The sequence below is a fragment of the Anguilla rostrata genome, chromosome 2 (assembly GCF_018555375.3).
Source record: "Anguilla rostrata isolate EN2019 chromosome 2, ASM1855537v3, whole genome shotgun sequence".
Taxonomy (NCBI): Eukaryota; Metazoa; Chordata; class Actinopteri; order Anguilliformes; family Anguillidae; genus Anguilla; species Anguilla rostrata.
In genome coordinates, this window is record NC_057934.1 from 28,995,582 (window position 1) to 29,019,956 (window position 24,375).

General features: G+C 38.4%; 1 protein-coding gene across 4 annotated transcripts in view; it reads left to right on the plus strand.

Moving 5' to 3' along the window:
• Positions 1-10,443: 10,443 nt before the first annotated feature.
• Positions 10,444-24,375, plus strand: part of fbrs (fibrosin) — a 68,074-nt gene continuing 54,142 nt past the window's right edge. For all 4 annotated transcript variants that reach the window (XM_064321473.1, XM_064321475.1, XM_064321474.1 and 1 more), the window contains exon 1: positions 10,444-12,525. In XM_064321473.1, the coding sequence (XP_064177543.1) occupies positions 12,217-12,525 (309 nt within the window). In that variant the 5' untranslated portion in view covers positions 10,444-12,216. The remainder of the gene's footprint in view (positions 12,526-24,375) is intronic.

The window sequence follows — 24,375 nt, forward strand, 5'->3', positions numbered from 1 at the left end:
ATCTTGCCTGTTTTCCCGACCACCGATTTTTGCCTGCCGTCTTTGTTTTGTTGATTTCCTGTTTTGACCTTCACCTGTTTCTCGACTTTGATTTTGCCTTCTGTTTTTGTACTTTTGCCCCGGTGGATTGTCTGGTTTTGGTCTTATGCACGAACTGACTACGAGACTGTCCGCTGTATTGCGTACCTTTGCATTAAACATCTCCTACGGGAGTTTCGCCACTTCGCTGTCTGAGTTTGCATTTGGGTCCACCCAACTTCGACCCGTGACACATTAATTCATACAAATACATTAAAGGAGGTGCACAAAGTCATTGTCTTGATAGCCTTCTTGTTTTTGGAGGAGAAAATAGTTTTCATGTATTGCTTGGTTTCATTTTCAAATATAATAAATACGAGTTTAGAGTTATTAAATTTGGATTTGTAGATATTAAATTTTGCTAAAAGAATGATTAGGTTAATAATATAATATTCTTTGATTTTATTTCCATTACATTTATTGAAACCAAACAAAACATTCTCTAGACATAAAGTGAAATCAGAGTTAATATTATCAATAATAAATTTACTCAAGTCCTTCCATAGCCTTTTGGTATGGGTACAGTGCCAAAACAAATGAAGAAGTGTTTCTGGGAGTACATCACAGAATTAACAATTTACATTGATATCAATGTCAATTTGACAAGATAATGATTTGCTGGGTAATATCTGTGTATAATTTTAAAGGAGACTTCACTTATTTTATTAGTCAATAAATACTTATAGGGTAAATTCCAAATATTTTTCCAATTAAGGTATTTTGTAATGCTGTTCCAGTAAGTAACAACATAGGGAACAGAGACAACATCACTCCGAAATAAACTACGTATACTTCTGTTGTTATTTTTGGTAGACCAAAAGCATATCTGACCCACAGGAGTATCAACAGGATTTGGAACTGGTAACACAGGTCCTTGTTTTGTTGCATTTTTTAAGAGCATTATGATCCCAGAAGGGATTGCACCTATGACTACAGCATATTCCTTTGGAGTTACAGGTATACCAAACTTAGTGAGGAATTCTGAGTAGCTAAGCAAAAGTCCATTATCATTACATAACTGCCTCACCAAGATAATATTATTTGTGAACCATTTCTCATAAAATAGGGATTTGTTTTTATATAATATGTTTCTATTATTCCAAATAAAATATTTGTGAGGCGAGAAGTTATGTTTATAAGTGAGGGACCAAGCGAGCAGCATTTGTCGATGGAAATTGGACAATTTTAGGGGGATCTTTTCAATCTTATAATTACAGACTAAAGCCCTATTCGCACGGGACTAGTATCACCTGGGGACCTCATGTGATTTAGAAATTACCCCCCACCACGTCCATGTTTCGTGCGGCGCACTCGCACGGGATAAGCAAAGTCTGTATTTTACTCTAATTTACTCATAGACGCCGCATTGACTGCTTCGGCCCGTTGCTGCGATACGTCAACGTCGCCGTCATATTGGACCAGGCAAGACTGGCCTGAAAACAAATAGAAGTAAACGGGGGAGCTGCTGTTTTTCTGGATAAAAAGCACTATAACGTTTACAGTTCTCAACCGATTTCAATGAGTCGTTTCTATATTCAAGGGTTTATGATCTACGTGGAGCACAAACAAAGTTTTATCTCCAGTTCTCCAGAATCTCGATAGTTAGGCTATAATCGCTGCTAGACGCTCATGAGAGGAGTGTGTTGGTAGGTAACAAATGGACTGCATTTATATAGCGCTTTTATCCAAAGCGCTTTACAATTCATGCCTCTCATTCACCAGAGCAGTTAGGGGTTAGGGGTTAGGTGTCTTGCTCAAGGACACTTCGACATGCCCAGGGCGGGGTTTGAACCGGCAACCCTCCGACTGCCAGACAATCGGTCTTACCTCCTGAGCTATGTCGCCCCAAGCAAAGCTAGCCTTACAATCAATGTCATTTGATGCTTACAATCCTACTCAAGTTAGCTAGCAATGCATTTATTACTTTCTAGCCAGCTTGCCAGGTTAAAATGAACTGTGGCAATTCCTTATGATAATGAATTATTTTCCACCACAGTTTATGTAATTCAGTTTATGTAAACCTAACGTTGATACACACTCCTCTCTTGAGCGTCTAGCAGCGATTATAGCCTAACTATAGAGATTCTAAGTAACTGGAGATAAAACTTTTTTTTTGTACTCCACGTAAATCATAAACCCTTGAATATAAAAACGACTCATTGAAATCAGTTGAGAAATGTAAACGTTATAGTGCTTTTTATCCAGAAAAACCGCAGCTCCCCTGTTTACTTGTATTTGTTTTCAGGCCAGTCTTGCCTGGTCCAATATGGCGGCGACGTTGACATACGATCCAAAGGCCAATGCGGCGTTTATGTATATATATGTCTATGAATTTACTGGCATTACCCCCCCGGATATGATTGAAAATGTCATGGCTCTGCTCTGCGTAACAGTAAAATATGACCCCAAATCACAGAGATGCCGATTCGCGCGGGACTAATATTATCACATGACTTCTGTGTTTGGCGAAATATGGTAGGTAATTTGCGGTGGAATTTTTACTTTACAAATTACGGACATGGCAGATATGCACGGTATTAAGATCACAGACGACCTCCGCAATTATTACAAATCACTAGAGGTCCCCAGGTAATACTAGTCCCGTGCGAATAGGGCATAAGATACATTTAAGGCCACCTAATTTGGAGAATATGTAATGAGGTATGAAGTTCCAAATCGATGTGGGATTATTTAGAAATTGTTTCATCCAATTGACTTTGAACATATTATTAACAGTGGTGAAGTCAAGGAAATTAAGTCCTCCTGATTCATATGTATTTATAATAAGATTTTTTAACATGAGTTCTATTTTTCCAGATGAAATTAAAAAGCATGTTATCAATTATTTTAGAAGTCTTATTACTAACATAAAGTGAGGTAGCCGCATAGGTTAGACGGGAAATACCCTCTGCCTCTGTCAACAAAATTTGTCCTTTCATAGATAAATCCCTCTGTAACCAATGATTCAGTTTTCTCCTGGTTCTATCCATAATTGGATCAAAATTTAAGGTACATCTAGAATCTTTGTTCTTGGTAATCTTAATTCCTAGATATGTAACTTTTACTTTTGTGGGTATATTACAGAAATAGGATTTTTCACAGTCTTTAAGGGCAAGTAACTCACATTTAGCGAGGTTCAAACAGAGCTCAGAAGCTTTAGAAAATTCCTGTATGGCATTTATTGCAATAGGAACCTGAGTGGCATCTTTTTAAAAAAGGGGTTGTGTCGTCAGCTAACTGACTAAGAATAATGGGCCTCATTCACCAACCGTTCTTAAGAAGAATTTTCTTCTTAAAACCAACTTACGCCGTTTTCACAAATATTCTGACATTCACCAATTTTTTCTTATTTGGGATTTGTTCTTAGGTAAGAACAGAATCTATGCACACTCAAGAACACACTTATGCACATTTGAGTGCTGACATGTTTGTGCAAAATAATTGGTTATTGCGTTTTCTTCAATTCTACAGTTGTATAATATTATAGGATTTAAATTACAATAATATTTTTATCATTTATAATATTTTTGAATAATTATTTTCATTATTTTATAAAGAATTAAGGTGCCAGGTTCCACCTCAGATGATGGTTGCCTCAGCAGGAGTTCATCTGTAAATAAATGATAAAAATCCAACCATTGTTTATTTGTGGGGATTTCAGTTATGCAATGTTTGGTCTATACTGCAAAAGCAAACGTTTAAATTTTGTATACAAACTAAGCACTTAGGTAACACTTTTTAAACACATGGGCATGTTGAAGAAGAGAACACTTATTCAGAGGCGTCACTAGGGGGGTGCGGACCACACCGGGTGACACCATCAGAGGCGTGTAACACCAAAATGACTGGCAATGAATTTTTTGTGCAGCGACGGGTTGAAACAGCTAGTTTCTCCAATGCAGTTTATTGCCAGTTGAGTTAATTAGCGGTATTAATGTGATGAGAAGCGCTTTGTCATTTGAATACATAACACGCAATTCCTTGTGCCCTCTCCCACCAGCATTTTTTTTTTTTTGCCTCAGATTTGACATCAAACCATTTTTTTTACTTCATTAGTTGTGCGACCTTCTCCGGATACAGCGTTCACTGAACAAGTAATAGCATCCCATGCATCTTTTTTTATTATTCTTTTTATATCCGCTACTGACGCTACTAAATATGACAGGTCGTTTGCTGTTCACTTCCTGCAGCAGTACCTCCACTTCAGAACTACTGAAGTTTTTCTTACATTTTGAGTCCGGTGCTCCACCGTCTTTAGATTTTCGTTTAGGCATTCTTGACTTCTCTCTCAACTTTTCTTTTCAATTTCTGTGTGTGATTTCTGTGTGTGCACACAGCCCTGCAGTCTCATGCCCTTTTATGGGGATTGGCGGGGCGTTTACCTATGCTAATTAGGAACAACTGGCACACGCTTTCAGGACAATGGGATTCATCATTATAAGAACACAGTTGCGAACTGCGGTTTAAAAACACGTCCTGAATCTGTCGTAGACTTTTCTTAGGACCTTTCTCAAGAACAAATTTAAGAAAAAACTTAGGAAGATATTGGTGAATGAGGCCCAATCTCCCTATCAGCAATTGATATCCCTTTTATGATACCATTTTTAATATAAATATTGAGAAGCTGTGTACAAAGAAGGAAAAGATATGGGGATATTGGACATCCCTGCCTAATGCTACAGTTTAATTTAAACCTAGAGGGTGTGCCATAATTCAATTTAACTGAACTATTACCATTTTATACATGGTTTTAATGGCCTTGCAGAAAAACTCGCCAAATCCAAATTTTTCAAGGGAGCGGAAAATAAAATTGTGTTCTACTGTATAAAACGCTTTGTAAAAATCCAGGAAAAAGACGAAACTATCATCAGACCACAAATATGAATAGTAAATTAAATATAAAACCAATATTATTTGATATATGTCTATTTCTCATGAATCCTGATTGAACCTCATCAATAATCGGATCTAGAACTGCCTTCATTCTTTTTGCAAATATTAATGCAAACACTTTGTAGTTGTTATTGAGAAGACATATTGGCATCCAGTTATCAATTAGTAAATGGTCTTTTTGGGGTTTAGGAATTAGACTAATAAGCCCTTGTGTCAAGGTAGGAGGAAGAGTCACTTTTTCAATACTTTCTATAAAAACCTCCAAAAGTAATGGTGCCAATTGTTCTGCGAATGCCTTAAAAAATTCTGCAGTGAGACCATCCACTCCAGGGGATCTATTATTCTTAAGATATTCAATCGCATTTGAAGTCTCCTCCAGAGATATAGGACCATCACATAATTGTTTATGATTTAATTCAATTTGGGTGACATTATTCATTCATTATTCATATTCTGTGTCCAGGAAGCTGGAGGTTGACTCTTCACAGTACTTTGAATTATATAAGTTACTATAGAAGTTGGAACAATGTTTAGACATGATATTTGGGTCATCAGTTACGACTCCATTGATATTTAATAGCTTAATTGTATTCGTTTTCCCATTATATTTTTCCAAATTAAAAAAATAAGCAGAGTTTTGTTCCCCCTCTTCAAGCCATCTTTTCCTGGATCTTACAAATGCGCCTTCTGCTTTCATTTTGTAAATTTCATCCAACTTATTTTGATGTTCAATTAGCTCAGTTTTTTCTGTTTCTGATAAACTCCCAGGGGGTCGTTGATTAAGAGAAACTATTTTAGAGACCACATTCTCTTCCTCTAATCTATGGGCCTTTGCTAAATGACTACCATATCTTCTAATGTATTGTGCTACGTCAAATTTAAACAACTCCCAATTACTGCAGTACAGCTTCTCAGTTTGGGCCTTGTACCAAAAGTATGTAATCATGTTTTGGATATGTATTTTCACTGCTTCATGCTTCAAGAGGGAACTATTAAGTTTCCAATATGAGCCTTTTTTGATATTGGCTGAATGTAAAGGAATATAGATAGAAACTACACTATGGTCTGTTAAAGGTGTAGTAATAATATTAACAGAGATATTATCAATATTCATATTTTTAGATCCTAACCAATAATCTAAACGAGACTGTCTACTAGAGGTTTTATTACTCCAAGTGTAAGCATTCACCCCAGGAAATTTCTTTCTCCATATGTCAATTAGATTAAACTTTTCAATAAACACCTTCAGGTTCTCAACTATCGCAGTATAAGCACGTGGTGGCCAGCAGTCAATAGAACTGTCTAAAATCATATTAAAATCCCCTCGTTACAATAAATGAATTTGGAAATTCATTTATTGCCAGTGTTGAATTTGATTTTCTAGCATTTCAAGTAAATTGTCATTTTGAATCTTAGATTGATATCCATAAATATTGACTGTAATAATCGTGACTCGATCTATCCTAATGATTTGACAAAGATAGTGACCAGATGGATCACAGTCAGTGTGCAATATGTTTCCAGAGAATTAATTTTTTTAATTGGCTACACCCGCGGAGCGTTCAGAGCCTTGAGCTAATCATAGATCATTGCCCCATTGTGCCCTCCAAAAATTGGCATCATTGACAACTGAGTGAGACTCTTGAAAAAAACATACATCGGTTTTGTGCTGTTTAGCAAATAAAAATAAGGCTTTGTGCTTAACTGTGTTTCTTAAACCCCTGGCATTAAGGGTAACTATGATCAAAGAAATGGTAATAAAAAGAGAGAGAAGAAAAAAGTCAACTGATAGAGGATTGATTTGTCACTAGCTTGTAAGCGAGCAAATAATAAAACCAAGAGTGTCACCATCTTAACTTTCAATTTGAGTGAAAATATAGAAAAGTTAACTTGCAATTAGATAGTCCGCTTTGCATAGATCAATATGTTGAATGCCAAATTCCAAAAAGAGAAATATAGATAACTAGGATAGGTAGCTGCCTTCTAAACAAAATTATTATAGATCTAACTAAAATCAACTTTTTATCCTTTAAGAATTCTTACAAAAACAATTTAAAAGCCTTAACAATTGGTTCAAATTGTTTGCTTATCATAACAATATAAAATAATCCAAACATAACAACTTGCCCCAAACAATAACAAAATGGGTAGTTCAGCCCCCCCCCCCCATACCGACAAACAAAAAATACCTGATTTGCAGCTTAGGATACATTAGCCTATATTTCCAGTTATTTTCCAGAACGATTAGTTGCACAGTGAGATAGGACTTCAGGTAGGCAGTGTTATTTCGAATCCATTGATGAAGGCACGACGACCGATGAAGTACGCTGCTTTCCCCTCACTGCGCACTTTCTCCACCACCGGCCAGAGTTGGTTTCTTCTCTCTCGGTCTCCTCTTGACAGAGCCTCGGCAAAGCGCAGATCGTTGTTATGGAGATAAGCAGATTTCTTCCACTGCGCTTGCGTTGGTTGCAACGGGCAATGGCTGTGCCCTAGTTTGGGCTTCATGCGCCAGTGAGCACTAACCATAGCAAATCAGTGGGTGACGTCATAATCACTTTGTCCATATTTTTATACGATCTATGCTTCGCCTGTTTGCCCTTTTTCAACTAAATTCTGTAATAGTAAATTCTGCATATAGCGTAGGCAGTACCAGATGTAGACTGGTTTGATTTGGCTGGTATAGGTGAAGGATTGGCTGTTGTATGTAAAATGACCAATGGGTAGACATATTCTTTGTGGGCTAGGAGCATTTCTGGCAGGAAAAAGAAGGAGAAAATGCAAAATCCCCTTAGTTTGGGGTTTATTGTGTGGACATGTGAAGTTGTTTATGAATTCTGTCTGTTGAAATGGGGTCAGAATGTACAGAAATTCATGTTTTTAAGTGGCTGTTGCAGTTATTTCTGTGGGGAACCCTGAAAAGTGCCAAACTCTCTGACTCTCTGTGCTGTATAAGTATGGGGCATGCCCCACCAAGGCGTAACTTGGCTGGATGGCATACCTGTAATCCCAATGGTATGCATCAGATGCAGACTCGATATCTGAGGGGAATCAAGACCACTTCCAGGATTTTTAACCATTTCTGCTTCTATGCGTTCTTGCTTTTGGAACAGGATTTGGGCTGTTAAATATGATGTCACACAAGTTCTCAAGAATGCACATGTACAGACATTGAGAAACATCCCGAGTTTCCCACTGGTAATTATGACATTGCTAGGTCGTTCATAAGCACACAACTCATAAATATGATATTTGCATGACACACAGCATTCACCTCTCCATTCACCCATCAGATGGAAAGCGCCATGAAATGAGTGACAGTAATGAGGCAGATTATTAGGAAATTGCTCAAAATAATAGTCTGCCAACTGGAACACGCGAAACGTGCATGTGAAAATTGGTTTTGAAACCTAGTGAAGTTTTGACTATTAAAAATACTCCTTCGTTATAATCCTAATCCAAAGTGTGTTTCTGGAATAACGTATAAATATAAAGGTTATGCATATTTATAAAGTTAATTTTATTTTTATTTTTTACTTTCTAACGTGTTTGTTGGAAATGCATTAAGTCAGAATAAAAAATATGAAGATCACTGTTTTCAGAGAATATATCACTAATTCCAACATCTTCGTCATAATCAACAGGTCATGTTACTACGGCTCTGGTTTCTCCTTTAACAATTAGCCAATTAGCTATGTGGCATAAGTTTAACTGTGGTGTGATGAAGTGGGCACAAGTAATTGTACTATATGTACTATAAGACTATGAATACGGAAGAATGGAATTCTGATTAGACCTTAGACCACATAGAACTTTATTGCAAGTCAAACATATTGCTATATCAAATAATTGTCACAAATGGTTGCCATTTTTTGGTGGGTTTCAATGATTTTACAGAAGGAAAATTAGGTCAATTAAGTCCCTAATGCTTCATAAATGCATCCAATCTATAATGGTCTCTTGCCTCCCCTGTATGAAGCATCAAAATGGTATGGAGGTATGTTACATCCCAGTGTATTATTTAGAACACAATTATTATTAAGGGATGTTACTGTTTTGAGTTTTTGGCTGGGTATTGCTGGTTGTTTGTGTTCCCCTATATAGGTGGAGGTAAACATGCATCCTGTTGCCGGGTGACCTGACTTGGAGGATGCTGTTGGGAAGGACGCACCGACGACTGTCGCGGAAGACCCGTTTTGGAGGATGCACAGTGACGAGGACGCCGGTGTCGTCGCTCGGAGACCGGACCAGATGCGGCCGTAGCTGGGGACGCCGGGGACCGTTGCAGAGCAACGCTTAGGAAAAGATGCGGGCCTATATAACAGCTGGACGCCGTCATCGCATCAGAACCGTCTTTTTATCTGCTGCTGAAAGCCACGCCTGTTTTCGCTCTGCTCCAAGAATTCTATCCACCCTTTAAGATGACTAGTAGATTTAGATTAGTCGCGCTGTATACGGCAGTTCAGTACCTGACCAGCAGAGGATGCTAACATCACGGGATCCCTATAGTTGGACTTGGTGGAGAGGACCGGCCTCACGGAGGACTTGGACTGCTGTACTGGCTGCCCGGTGAGGCTCTAATAATTAGCCTTTGTGTCACGGACTTTAGCTAGGCTGACACTGTTAAATGTTACGATCAGTTCCACCCTCTTTGTTATTGCAACATTGTAGGGCTTTCAATTCGTAACAAGGTATTTTGAAAACCTAGGACCCTTTAGTATTTTGTCTAAAAGTGAATGTATGACTTATGTAATGCTCTACTCCCTCCACTAGACATAGTGTAGTGGTATGGAGGTATTTTGAAAATGTACAGCCTTTGCTACATTGGTGTGATGTCACAGATATAAAATAAGCATTAGAAAAAATGATGCTATTCCTACCTCCTGCCAGTACAAGTGAATGTATCTCTTTTCAGTGGCAAACCCACCGTTGGGCTGTCAGGCTCTAGTCACATTTATGTGACAGGGAGGCAGCAGAGCATGATATACGTGATGCCTGTACAAACAATATATGCTAATACACTCCAGTTCTCCTTGCCAAACCACAGTAAGACCCAGCCACATTTTCATGATGTTTATTCGATTTAAGTTGCTAAGTTGATGTTACAAGGTAGCACAGAATGGTTTAAGTGATTCGTTTTAAATGACTCCAAATTCTCCCTCACCTTTCATGTAACAAGTATTGTTTTAGATCTAGTAATAATACTTTAAATTAATGGGAGTATTTCATTTTTATTTCTCAATTTTAAATTTTTTCTTGATGTCATTGTGCCTATTAAAATATAGAAAACTTGCATAAAGGAAGACACTATCCACTACTATCTAATGTTTATGTGTAAAATTTCAGTTTTTGTAATATTGTCAAATAGTTGTAGGAAATAGGAATAGTTTACATTTTTAGGAAAACTGTTTTGGTTTTATTGGAGGCACTTTTATTTTGAAAATTTCAGACCCTCGCGAAATTCCTTATTGTCACTAGCTTCAAAGTCCACAGACGGAAGCGTTCTTTTTCAACACATATCTAGCTAGGCTAATGTTTGTGTCGAATCTTTTTAGCTAGTCCCTTGTAGTTATTTTTTTATTTTCTTTTTTTGTTGAAATAACATATACGTTTCCTCCAGGATAGTGGCGGAGAAGAATATTATAGTTCAGTGGAAAAGCACGGAAGACAATAGTTTCCTTCTGCACGGTGGATTTCATTTGTCGCAGAAGGGGGAACACCCCAGCCAGGCATGTTTTTGTAAATGTAGGCCGAGGCGTCAATAATTTGGTCTAGTTTTTTCGTTTTGGGGATGTTGAACGGGAAAAATACGAAAGAAAAAAAATCGGTTACAGCTAATGAAACATAATCCAGTTTCGTCTGCGGTGTATGGATTTATTTCGTCGAGAGTTTTGATTCAGTTATCCATCTTTACACTACCGATTATAATTATGCTAAGTTGCCTTGACCGCAGAGTGCGGTTCTTTTACTGGACCTTGGCTATTTGGATTGGGCACGGTATTATCCATTTCTAATGAAAGGGGGTATAGATTGGGTTACAACTATTTGGAAACGACTTCCTTCAACATTAAAAAAATTAATTCCTACCTAAGAAGACGAAAAAACTTTAGAATGAAAACTACCACTGTATGAGGCTATGTATGCTGTCAACTGTTTTGTTAACGATGCTTAGGTGAAAATTGGCACGGGTAGCTTATGTTGGCTACTAGTTTTCTTGCCCAAAGTTTATGGTTAAGCAAATTTAACGATAGCTAGATCACCAACAAAGACGGCAGCGTGCGTTTGATTGTTAGCTAGCCGGTCGACCATATGTGCCATTGTGTATAACGTAGTGGCTACCTACCATTGGCTGACTAACAAGTCGAGTGGAAATCGATTCGTATTTCATATTGCTCCCCCCGTAAACTAGCTAACCGTAGTATCTAAAATATTACAACTGACGATGCGTGATCGGATTGAGTGTCGCGATAGCTTGCTAACTTGTGACTAAGATATTATTTGCCTCGTAACTGATGTCAAAAGATCGAGCCAATTCCAAAACAAAGTAGAAAGCTAGCTATTTGTGTAGCTAACAATCTAGCTAGTTAGTTCGGTTACATGTCATTGGTCAGCGGCTTTCGCTCACAAGGGACTGGTTGTCGGGGTTCCGCCTTCCTTTTTACTACCGGGTAGCAACCCAACATCTTGCAGGATATTAAGATGGGTAACATTAGCTAGCAACATTAGCTAGATAGCCGATGTATTCTTGACGCTGGGATGTAGCTAGTTAGCTACAAAAATTCATGAAATAACGTTGGCTGAGCTGTTGAAATTTTGATCGTGTCCATGTGATTGGCAGGTAATCGGCATTCAGGTAGCTGTTCATGAAATTGATTTAGCTTGCTTGCTAACTGGCTAGTTACATTTCGCACAATTTAATACTCGGTAAATTTAGTAACGTCACTCTCTGTTTTTATAAAAATTGGGACATGTAGTCTTGGCGCAAATGGCTGCTCGCGTTCGGTGTTTGACGGAAATTCCAAAAATGCACAGAAGTAGTGTAGTGTCACATTGTTCTTGAAAAAAGCTAAAGTGAGACTTGTGACAAACGCCATTTTAGGCCGTACCCCTTGTCTACGGTGTGTTTATTATTTTTATTTTTTTTGGGGGGGGGAGGAGGTCTGATTGGGTGAAAGTGCCTTTGACTGGACCGAGGGTGTAAAGTGCCTTTGACCAGACAGGAATTTGGAATAGCCTTTGTTTGACATGGATGGGCCAGGCCGGAGCAGCGGCTTCAGGCAAAGCCGTCGCTCCCGCTCGCAACGCGACAGAGAACGACGACGAAGGAGAGGGGACCTAACAGAACGGAGGCCCTCCTCGCCCTCCTCGTGCTCTGAGCGAGAAGCTGGCGGAAGGGACGGTTTAGGAGGTGGGTGCAGAGTTGGCCGTGGATCCGGAGCAGTTGGCAAGAGACATAGGCCGCCGCGCCGGAGGAAGCGAGAGTCCGTATCATGCGAAGAGGATATCATCGATGGTTTCGCCATTGCAAGCTTCATCAGCCTGGAGGCCTTGGAGGTAGGTTGTGGGCTTTTGTTTACGTATGTTGTGTATTGCATGTCTTTTGGCGTTGTCAAATGAAAGCTGTCGCGAATGGGGAGTTAGGTTTGTGTTTTCTTCAGAATATTCATCTTCATAGAGCCTTTTAGCGTTTTGATAGGATTTTTTTAGCATGACAGTTTGTACTATTTAACTGTCAAAAATAATAGGTATTTTCCCTGTTACACGTCATTATATAGCATATTAAATCTGTCTTTACTCGACGACAAATAAAGCTTTATTACTCTTGCGACATGAACTTAAAGCTAACAAAAGTCTTACAATTTAAAGTATTCGAAACCATGTCTGTTAAAAAATTTAATCTATGTACAGACATCTCAAAGGGACACGTTACAACTCTGAGCAGTAATGTAACGTGTTTTCAGTTTTCTCTTAAGGGACACTCGTCGACCGTTCATAATTGGTCCTTAGTCCCATTGGTGCTCTTAAAGCGGTTGCTAATAAACATTAAATGACGTTTTTGGAGTTCTAAAGTCGTATATTCTGTCTCCATTTAATACATTACGTTAGCCCTGTAGTAAAGAAACAAAATATAATTAAGCCGAAGGTGCACTGTCACTCAAAGGTGAAATATTTAGTTTTGCCTTGTGTGTAGCCCATATCCGTAAGCCCCATCTCCCACCTTTGATTGATGGTTAAGTATTGTGTATTTAAACCAATCTAATACTGCATAAATAAAATTACTCTGCTAAATTACCCTGCTCATTTCTAACTGCCTGAGTTGTGACGGCATCGGCAGTGTACTTTTTAATCTATATTAGTTAAAATGGAAATTCGTTTTAGTCCCTCTATTTCATTCCCGTTCCATTATCTATGTCGTTCTTTAGCTTTGTATTTGGCATCTGAAAAAACACGTTTTCAAAGTACAAAAATGCCAAGTTACTCACACCACTATAAGTCATTAACACTTCCAAAATCTAGGCTTGCCATTAAAAGTATTGATATCAAAGTTACACCAAGTTACAACAAACAATATTGGCTACCTTAGCTAACACAAATTAAACATGCTGTATTCCAAAGCAATGCTGCTACCCAATGCTTCCTTCATTCTTTCAAATAACTTGGTCCTGTGTTCTCTGTTCTTACCATCTGAACACATTTTGCTCATTCAAACGTTTCTGTCACATCAAATTATCACATAAATAAATGGCCCCATGGGAGAACACACAATTTAAAAGAATGTTCTCAACAGCTGTTGAACATCTGAAATTATTCAGTGAGATTATTCCCATTAGGAATTATTGCCATTTCACACATCCATATCACACGCTTTGAATGACCGCATTCTCTTCACATGGTAAGCTGAAAAAACACAGCGCCAACTTACTTAAAAGAATTTGAAAAGCATTGGGTAGCAGCATTGCTTTGGAATACGACAGCATGTTTAATTTGTTTCAGCTAAAATAGCCAATATCGTTTTTTGTAATTTGGCGTACATCAGTACTTTTAATGGCAGGCCTAGATTTTGGAAGTGTTAATGACTTTGTATGTGTGAGTAATTTGGCATTTTTATATGTTGAAAACGTGTTTTATTTATTTTATTTTTTTTGTTCTTTTTCAGATATAATTTATTTTTGCAAAGTGTTAGTTATGAGATAGTGATAAGAGCAATGCATATAAATGTAGACTTGGAGAAGTATACGTACACATACATACACGCGACATAGCTCAGGAGGTAAGACCGATTGTCTGGCAGTCGGAGGGTTGCCGGTTCAAACCCCGCCCTGGGCGTGTCGAAGTGTCCTTGAGCAAGACACCTAACCCCTAATCCCTAACTGCTCTGGCGAATGAGAGGCATCAATTGTAAAGCGCTTTGGATAAAAGCGCTATATAAATGCAGTCCATTTACCATTTACATACATACGTGCAAAGATGCATACAGCCTGCCAGTCCAGGATGTAGACTGGTTTGCGAGATTTTGGGGGGCCAAGTTGAGCACATAATTTGTGATGAGTAGCACAGCGGACCTGGGTGTAAAAATGCGAAGTAGCCTTTTAAGAAAAGGTTGTGGATTATGGCTATCCTTGTGTGAATTTGTATTTATTATGGGCGATGTGCAATAAGGACCTGTGTTATTTATGGTGCTGAATCCTGGATCTGTCATGCAGCCTTATGTAAATTTTAGCTTGTCATCTGAAGGTCGGAATGCTGAATGAGATTCAAATGTGAATGGTGATTATTTGTTTGTATGTTGTAGTGTGAAGCCACAAAACTAATTTCCACCAAGTGTGGACAATAAAATATAAAGTAAAGTAAAAAAACATGCATGAAGTGTCTTAGTCAGGTGTTGGGCCGCCTCAAGCCGCCAGAATAACTTCAGTGCGCCTTGGCATAGATTATACAAGTCTCTGGAACTAGCTGGCGGTATACTCAGTAAGAATAAAGAACTTCAGGATTGAGAACCACCAGCAAACATGTCTACGAACACCATTGTCGGTATACTCAGTGAGAACACCGCACCGTTTAATGTCACTCCACGCTGCTGGGGGGCGCAGAATAATTACGAGGCAGCTATTAACTGGGGCTGGAATCTCGCCCAGACCTCCGTCTCGCGGCTACGACATGGATGTATAAAGAGAAGGGCTACGCAAGATCACAACACAAAACAACAATGGCGGCGGTGATAGAAGCACAAATGCGACAGAGACAGAGAGAGGAGTTTAAAGTGGCTTTAGTTTATCTAGCTATGCAAAAAAAGAAAAAAGGCGAAGGAGATGGTACATTCTCCCTCTAAATCAGAGTAGGACGGAGAATGGAGAGTTTTGTCTGTACAGTAGGCAAATGCGGAGTTTAGACGTGGGGGTCCAGTTCTCTTATAGAGGGTATGCACATGATGTCACAGTAAGTGGAAGTCACTGCGGTTACACCCACCGAGGGGCAGAAAGACTATGAGTGGCAGCGTTAGCGTTCAGCTAGAATGCTGCGAAAACACACAAAACACATCTAAAATGGGAAAGAGCCGTTGTGCGATTGACTGTACCAATAGATTCAGCAAGAAATCGGAGCTGTCTTTTTACAGACTGCCGAAAGCTAAAGAAAAGTGAAGTAAATGTATCGCTGCGATTCGCAGAAACAACTGGAATCCAGGCACCGAAACGTGAATTTGCAGTTGTCATTTTGTGTCAGGTATGTTGGATCTTTGGGTAAAATCATACCTTAAGTTATGTACTGTATTGACTAGTCATCAATGAAATATTTAGCATCTTTCATTTATATTCTGTGTAACTGTAAAGTTTTTGTCAGCATTTATTAAAAAAACATCCATGATGATGAGCCTTGTGTTCTACAAACAAAGGGGGGATGGTTAGATAGTAGTAGCCTATTAGCTAGCCAAGCATATAAATTATTAAGGCACGATTTTACCCAGAAATCCAACATACCTGACACAAAATAACAACTGCAAATCCATGTTTCGGTGCCTGGATTCAAGTTGTTTCTGCAAATTGCAGTGATGCGTTTTATTCTCTTTTCTTTAGCTTTCGGCAGTCTGTAAAAAGATAGCTCTGATTTCTTGTTGAATGTCCATGGACCACTGGTTCTTTGGTAAGTTGTAAGGATCACTGTCGAGTCCAACTGCCTTTAATTTAAGCAGATAATCGTTTGTTTTACTCCCGGTATTGCAGTTTCCTCTACTAAAGGCAGCCATGTTGCAGCATGTTTTGCCACTCAGTCCCGACTGAGGGGGGCGTATTCTGGTGGGAAAGTGACGTCAATGCATACCCTCTATTTCCGAATGTGTGCTAGGCGTTTTAATGACTTGCTGAAACGAGTAACACCATTCATCAAACATGCGGGAACTCTCAGAAATCCAATCTCTACGGAAGAGAGATTGGCGTTGACTCTCCGCACATTAGCATGTGAAGTCTGCCCTCTGGACTCTCAACCGTGACGTAACCAACCATGTGATATTTGGACCAATAACTGAGAGGGGGAGATCGGAGAACAAGAGACATTTTCTAAAAGTTCTCCCTGGAGGCCGTCGCGCACTGCACCGTGAGAACGCACAACACTGTCTTTTTGTTCTTCAATTCTCATTGCGTCTTTTTGAGAAAAATTTCTGTTTCTTACGAAGTATACCGCCTACTTAACATGCCACTCCAAAATCTCCTACAGGTGTTCAATTGGGTTGAGATCTAGTGACTGCAAAGGCCATAGCATACAATTCCCATAATTTTCATGCTCATCAAACCATTCAGTGACCCCACATGCCCTGTGGATGGGGGCATTGTCATCCTGGAAGAGACCTCTCCATCAGGATTGAAATGTAAAGGTGATCACTCAGAATGACTTTGTGTTTATTTGCAGTGACCCTTTCCTCTATAGCAGGGGTGCTCAATACGTCGATCGCGATCTACCAGTCGATCGCAAAGGTAGTATTGGTAGATCGCATGAGTACCAAGGTGGTTGAACGTGACACTTCCCAGTTGTCTTTAGGCAACAACAAAACAAATGTGCATAATTTTTTTATTCTTCAGTCATTTCAATGTACTTTAAAACGTATTTTTCTAAGCCTAAATTTCCCACTATAAAAATTCACCCGAAACGTCTGGACGTGGTAATGAGAACTGTCAGTTAGCTATGATTGACAGACCGTGCCCCGTTACCATAGCTACCCCCATGCTACGCGCTCTCTTTGGGAGACTGAATTTCCACAAGCTAGCTAGCTTAGTAGTATATCAAGTATCGACAGATAGCTAAGGTAAGGACGTTGACTTATATCCAATTATAATTTTTGCTATCTAGCTAGCCAAGTTAAGATAAAAGCACAACTATAACGTCCTCATAAAAGCAAACTAGCAAGCTAACGTTATCGATAACATTGCCTTATGAAAGCAAACCTCCTAGCTAGCTAACGTTAGCTAGCTAGCTAAATGAATATCTGATATTCTGATAACCAGAAATAATCTAAAGGCACTCTAATTTAAGTGAACCTAACGTTAGTCAAATATTTGCATTGTCTGAACAGCAGGACGGTGTGTCCTGTCAGATTTCTTTACGGAGCGTGGAAATGGGAGTGGTTACTGTATTCGTGACGCAGCAAAATGACAACTTTCTCAACTGGTTGAAAATAGGACGATGAATTTAAAACGCATATTTCTCCAAAAATACAGAACGGACATATTTAATACTTTGCTCATTGTGTTTCTTCAATGCCTCTTGTGCAAATAGCACATAAAACCGAGAAAGTGTGAAAATCACCATGGTACTCCTTTAAAAAAAATAGAGAAATCATCCATCCCGTCACTTGATTGATATAGGGCAGCCAGTTAGATGACATCTGAATTTTCCTGACACTTAGGTCACCAAATGCAGCAAAACTAACAAGCTAGTCAGTCCAAGTACCGTTCCACCATGACTGATGAACATTTGGAAGTGTGCTTGAGGCTGGCTGTCAGCAGCTACTGTCCGGACTATGTATCCCTGGCTGATTCAATTCAGTGCAAGTCATCAGAGTAAACTCAGGTAATGACAAAAAAATGTAGGCCTACATAGTTAATTATGTTGTGTTGTGCAATATTGGCTCATGCGGTTATGCAAGGTACATCAACATACATTGTACATATAAATAATCCTCAATATATTTGTAAATAAATATATGTTTCGCATTTTTGTAGTGGGTAGATCATTTTGACTTGGTCATTTTATAAGTAGCTCGCATGCTGAAAAAGTGTGAGCACCCCTGCTCTATAGTGACAAGTTGACCCAAACCATGCCAAGAACATTCCCCCCACAGCATAACAGAGCCACAGGACTCCCTCTCTTGGTGTTCACAACACCTGCACTTACCAACTTGTTGAATATGGTGAAGGATTACTATTCTGCGGTGGCGGAGACGTGTCGAATGATCTGCATATCCAAAACGCTTCAAAAAACACAAGCGCATTAACAGAAAACACATGCAAAACCACAACATAACGGAAGTGAGCAACAACGGATATTGACAATGATACGGGCCGACTATTATTGCCGGCGAACTATTATTGCCTACACATGTGGAAGAGGAAATTTCTTTAATGAGAAATGTTCTTCAATGTCTTTATATTTTCATATTTATGTACTCTGCCATCTAACGTTAGGCTATTATGAAGCTAGCTATGCTGTAACATTACGTCATTTAGCTAACGTTAGTCAATTAGATGAATTTTACTTAAGCTGTACCCGTGTATAGAGACATAGCGATGTTAGGCTAACGTTACAGCGAAAGTAGATGAACTGTAGAGATCGTTCTATGCAAATGTTGTGTATTTTTAAACACGCTCAAGCAAGGGCTAGCAGACCTATCAATCCATCATTGAACCAAGTGCAAAGGATTAGCAGATAGGGAGCTTGAATTTGTAACATTACATTTCGTCTACCATGTATGGAGCACCAGTTTTCAAATTAAATAGCTGAGTAATTTCCTTGATAAAATAATAGAATAGAAGCCTCAATTTTTCAATCTGATGTCAAATTACAGTTGTAGTCAACAAGGCAGCATGAGTCTAATGCCATGATAAACAAACAAGATTTAAGCAGTGTCCAATGCAAAATAGTCGGCCCGTTTCATTGTCAACATCCGTTATGTTGTGGCTTTTGCATTTGTGTTTTTCGTTAAGGCGCTTGTGTTTTTCGAATTTGCAAAGCATTTTGGATATGCAGTTCGTTCATCTCAGCCACTGTACTATTCTGACCAGAAAACTTTTTTCCACATCTAGACCAGTGCCTATGGTTCTTGCACCACTGAACTCTCAAGTGTGCATTTGTCTTTGTAATGAGGGGTTTTTGCACTGCAACTATAACACTGCACCATACTATAATATCCCTTTCAATGTAGTTATCGATGGACTTGCTGACAGTCTGATCACGTCGTGCATTGACATTCTCAGTCACCAGAGTTGTTCTTCTGTTTTTCCTTACATATTGCACTAATCCACGAGCATCACAGTCATCAAATTCATGCTTTCAGCCACTATTTCTATTTACTGATGTCTTTCCCATAGATCTAAATGCAGATTTCATTTTAGTCACTGTTCCTATTGAAATCCTCTTTCAAAGATCTTTTCGTCTTTCCATCTTGATCCAAAATCTTTTTTAAGATTGATTACATTTCTGGGTTTGACCTCTCAAAGTAGTCCTGCCACATGTTTTTGTTTCCCACATGTAGAACGTTACTTTTATCATGTTCTTACCCAGAGTTGGACACTTTCACATAGCTGGGCACGCCCCCTTGTGGCGTATGTCGCTTTTCAGAGGACATGGGCAACAAAAGGTGTCCGGTATTTATTGTAATTAAACTTCCTTTGTGTGAAATTTAATGTACATCAAAACATATATGGGTATATAAGGACAGGTTTCATAAACATTACTCTCTTCGAGTGTATGAAATAGGCTAATTCTGCATTGAGCAATGAAATTGCTGAAGTGCATCAGTTTATTCTCTTGTCTCCAACACGATTTTGAGCAGGCCTTTGCTAGCCAATCAATGGCCTTTTGTCTGTAAAGAAGCAGGAAACAAGTGCTATATGTCATTTGCCTCTGGAAAGTGTCAAGGGCCAAAAAAATATTAGTTCTTTCCAAAGCAGTTCATAGTACAGTGGAAACCACTTACAGTGATCACGGTTACAGTGATCAACCGCTTATATGGCACAAAAAGCACGGGACGGAATCATTCCTATACAAACGCTGTTTAAATAATTTGGTTATTGTAATCAAGTAGTCTGCATAAAGTGTTCATTTTGGGTCTTTTCATACATGTGAAATTTTAAAATATATATTTTAAAACTATGGTAATTCAGGAAATAAAATTTAAATTACAGTAGGCCTATTCTTTTTGGCTGGACCTCAACAGCGGGGCCAGCCCTACAAACGCAAATGTCTGTGACTGAGTGATGAAGTTACACCATTGGTCGGCCGGATCACGTGTGTCATGACAACCAAATAAACAACAGCGCCAGTACAGCATTTTCTCCACAGGGCAGGCAGAGTGACAAGCAGGGCAGAGGACAGGATTACGTTACCGGAGAACAAGAAAAAAGGTAGATTTAACTAGCTAACATTAAGTTAGATTAAATAAATAAATAAAAAACATTTGCAATGTATTCTCTATTGATGTCCATGGCCAACTAATTATTAATATTATTATTAATTATAATAATCACATAATATTGTGAAATAATGTTCCAGCTAACGTTAGCTAGGTCACGTAAACAGATTTGCAACTATATATGACATAGGCTAAATATTGGTAACAACCTGTACCTAGTTATGTAGGAAAAAACGTCGGGTACACGTCCCAAATCCGCTTTTCAGACATTTTTAATATATACTGCCCCAATTTAAGTGAGAATATTTTAGTTAAAATTAAAGTCTAATCTCTCATTTGAAGTGTCAATAATTCATTTCAATTTCTAATGTTTTTATTGTTTAATTTGTCAAAATATGTCAAATGTCTAGCATGGGCTTAATGGGTACCTAACGTACCCTTTAAGCCCATGGGTGTCCTAAATAAGCCCACTTCATGATTTGTTGATAAATATATATTTAAAAAATCTTAACAATACAAACTTGTTCTATTCAAATCTGTAATCTCTTTGCTTTCAATAGCTATTTTCATTTTGTCTCCACTCCTATCCTATGGCCTGTAAATGACATTTGAAATAGGCGTGACCAGCCTTTTTGCTGTGTTGTCAACGCAGAAAAAGCTAAACTTACAACGTGTTCTTTGGAATGTAGCCAAAAAAATTTACGAACAAAATCAAAACTATAGTGGAAATTACTCTTCAATACTTCATCTTTTAACACGTGTTGTCATTTTGTCTGTATCTCTATCCTGTGGTGTGCTGTTGGCATTTGAAATTGCCCAAAATTTCTGGTCCAGCCAGCTGGTTGAAAGTGCAGGTGTTTTTAAGATTTCTGAAGACCGACTGACTGAAAGAAAAACAATTTGCATGTTCAATACTAATGTTCTAAGGATAGTAAATGAGTCAATTTCAGGATTTACAATTAAACAATAGCTTTAATTTATTTTCAAATGTTTATCACATTTAGGCTAGTAGTTTAAAAAATTGTAAAAACACATTTTAAAACCATTCAGTTCATTGTGGAGTAACATTAAAACATACAGTTCATGATGAGGAGACATCAGGCATAACATCTTGAAGCTCTTGTATCATTAGCCTATAACTTAAACAAAATGAACAAGAAAGATGTCAACATTTCTGCAATTTCTACTTTCTCCTAGACTAAACGTAGACCTATGCTCTTTGAGGTGATTGTATCATTTCAGTAAGGCTATCATTTGCTCCATGTAACCTATCTTAGTAGTGTAACATAACGTAGGTTATAGGGTGGTCTAAGCTTTATTTTGTTTGTTTCAATCTTTTGCCCACGTTGTGGTTGTCTTTGCTTGCCAGTCTTACGCTAACAAGTCTTTTATGGCTTTCATCTTGTTTTTGTACAGATTTTCAATGACCTCATGATTGCACAAATAGAAAGGTCCAGGTCCCTACAGCCCTGCTTTGCAGAGGATGAACTTGCGCTTCTATCATGCATGGGCATGAACTGTAGTTCTTTTGTGTTTTAGTCATCTCAAACTAAAAATCATCTGAAAAGTAAAGATTAAAAAATTATTGCTAATTTTAAGATAGAACATAGGCCTATCCAGAAGGAATTGACCTATGCAATATCACTGATATTTAAATATGGGTATTAATTATCTGAATTATGGAGCTGATTCATCAGGTGAGGTCAAAATTAGGGAGGAAAATGGTTCAAAGGTCAAAAGGGAGAAAATCCCCATTGAAACACAGTAAAGTGGGCTTAATGGGAGCAGGTGGGCTTAAAGGGAACATCAGTGAATTTATGGTTAAAAGACAGAATATTTTATTCTACTCACATCACATTAAAAAAACAACTATAAAATAAATATATATATGGTGCACTAACATAACATGAAAATTATAAATTGATCATGCAGAGAAGTAATTAGCTATACTCATTTACATCCACCCCAGACAGTGTGATTTTTTTTGCTAGAGTCCCCTTTAAGCCCACCAGGTAAAAATGTTCATTAAAAAATAAATTAAGATTAAAGCCGCAAGCGGCGTTCGGAGGGGTCCAAGCATTGGCACCATCGCGGCTCCTATGGAGCGATTTTAATATGGCTTTTTCCTCATGATCATATACCTTCACCCAACAAATCTACTGAATATCATGATGAACAATGGATTGGAATATGTGTCTGACGTAATAAAATATTGATGACTTATGGCCAAATTTGTGCTAAGACATGCTGTCTGATGACTTAGTTGTGTCACCATGGATGTGTCCTGGCCGCTTCCCGTAAAGGCCTTTACTATGACACTAGTGTTGTCACGATACCAAAATTTTGACTTTGATACTAATACCAGGTTTAGTATCACGATACTCAATACTGAAATAATACTTGAAACTTAAACCATGCTGATTCGATACTCGGTACCTAACGATACTGAAATGACCTTAATAGATCAGAAACGTAATGTCCACAAGGGTTGACTTCATTTTCGAATTCATGGTTTATTAACAACCTTTAAGTTGAAGCCTCTTCAACATATGAATATGCATCGGCCTATAGTGTTACAACACTGAAAAATAGAAAATTATGTTAAATATATTTCCAAAATTAAACCGTTGTAAACTAAATAATCTTTAAAACAGGTCTTTCACCTTTAAATTGATTTAAAAACAGCATATATTAATAACAATACAGCATCTATCTATAATAAAATATTTCCAAATTGGAACACCTATTGCTACTCGTTTTTTCTCGTTTTTTTTTCGTTATTCAGTGAGCAGCGTTTTCACTGCTATTGGCATATTTTAGGGCTAATGTCGGGTTTATCTTGTTGCTACGGAAAATTACATTACATTACATTACAGGCATTTGGCAGACGCTCTTATCCAGAGCGACGTACAACAAAGTGTATAATGATAATCAGAAACAAGTGTGTCGAAAACCCTGGAGAGAAGTACCGTTCCAAGTGCAGGGAACAACCGCATAGTTCTTGGACCCTGTAGGTTAAACTGATTAACACTAACACAAACAAGAACAGCAACAACGCAGTCTATGCAAAAATACAAGCAATAGTTAAGACGAGTGCATTAACTAAGTCACCTACGAAACAGCTACCTAGTTACAACCCTAAGCTTACAGTGAATTTCGAGATTAAATTGAGAATACGATTTCTCTCAGCATAATGACGGATTTAAAGACTAAATACTCACCCGATGTTGTCTTCAAATCGATCCATGCCAAAGAAAAGTAATGATTCATCCTCTCAAAAAGCTTTTACTAACAAACCTTTAATAGCCTAGCATGCACTCTGGCTGGCACTGTCTTCCACTGCTTCCCCTACATTCAGACCCTCCCCTCGCTGATTAAAAACTAGACCCTACGGTGTCGGATTACTTGCGGCGCCATGGATGTCGCCTGCCGTAAAGTAGTTTACTAGATGTCGTAACACTTAGATTTGGAGCTCCAGCTCTTCCGCACCCACACTAATAAAAAAGTCCAAATGGCGGGCAAACAATATGGCGGACATGCGTGGTCCCAATAGCAAAGTTGTAGAGCACATTTAGATGCATCGGTCGATGAAGTTTTGTGTTGATCTGACTTACGGTGTGGGAGTTATGGCCTATTACGCATGACCCTTTGTTATAGCGCCACCATCTGGCCGATATAGGTGATTTTTAGTGCCTGAGTAGTGGGGGGCCATAGGAACCCAACTACCAAATTTGGTTGGTCTACAACTTATGGTTGCTGAGCCTCAGACATTTTAGTGGAGAAAG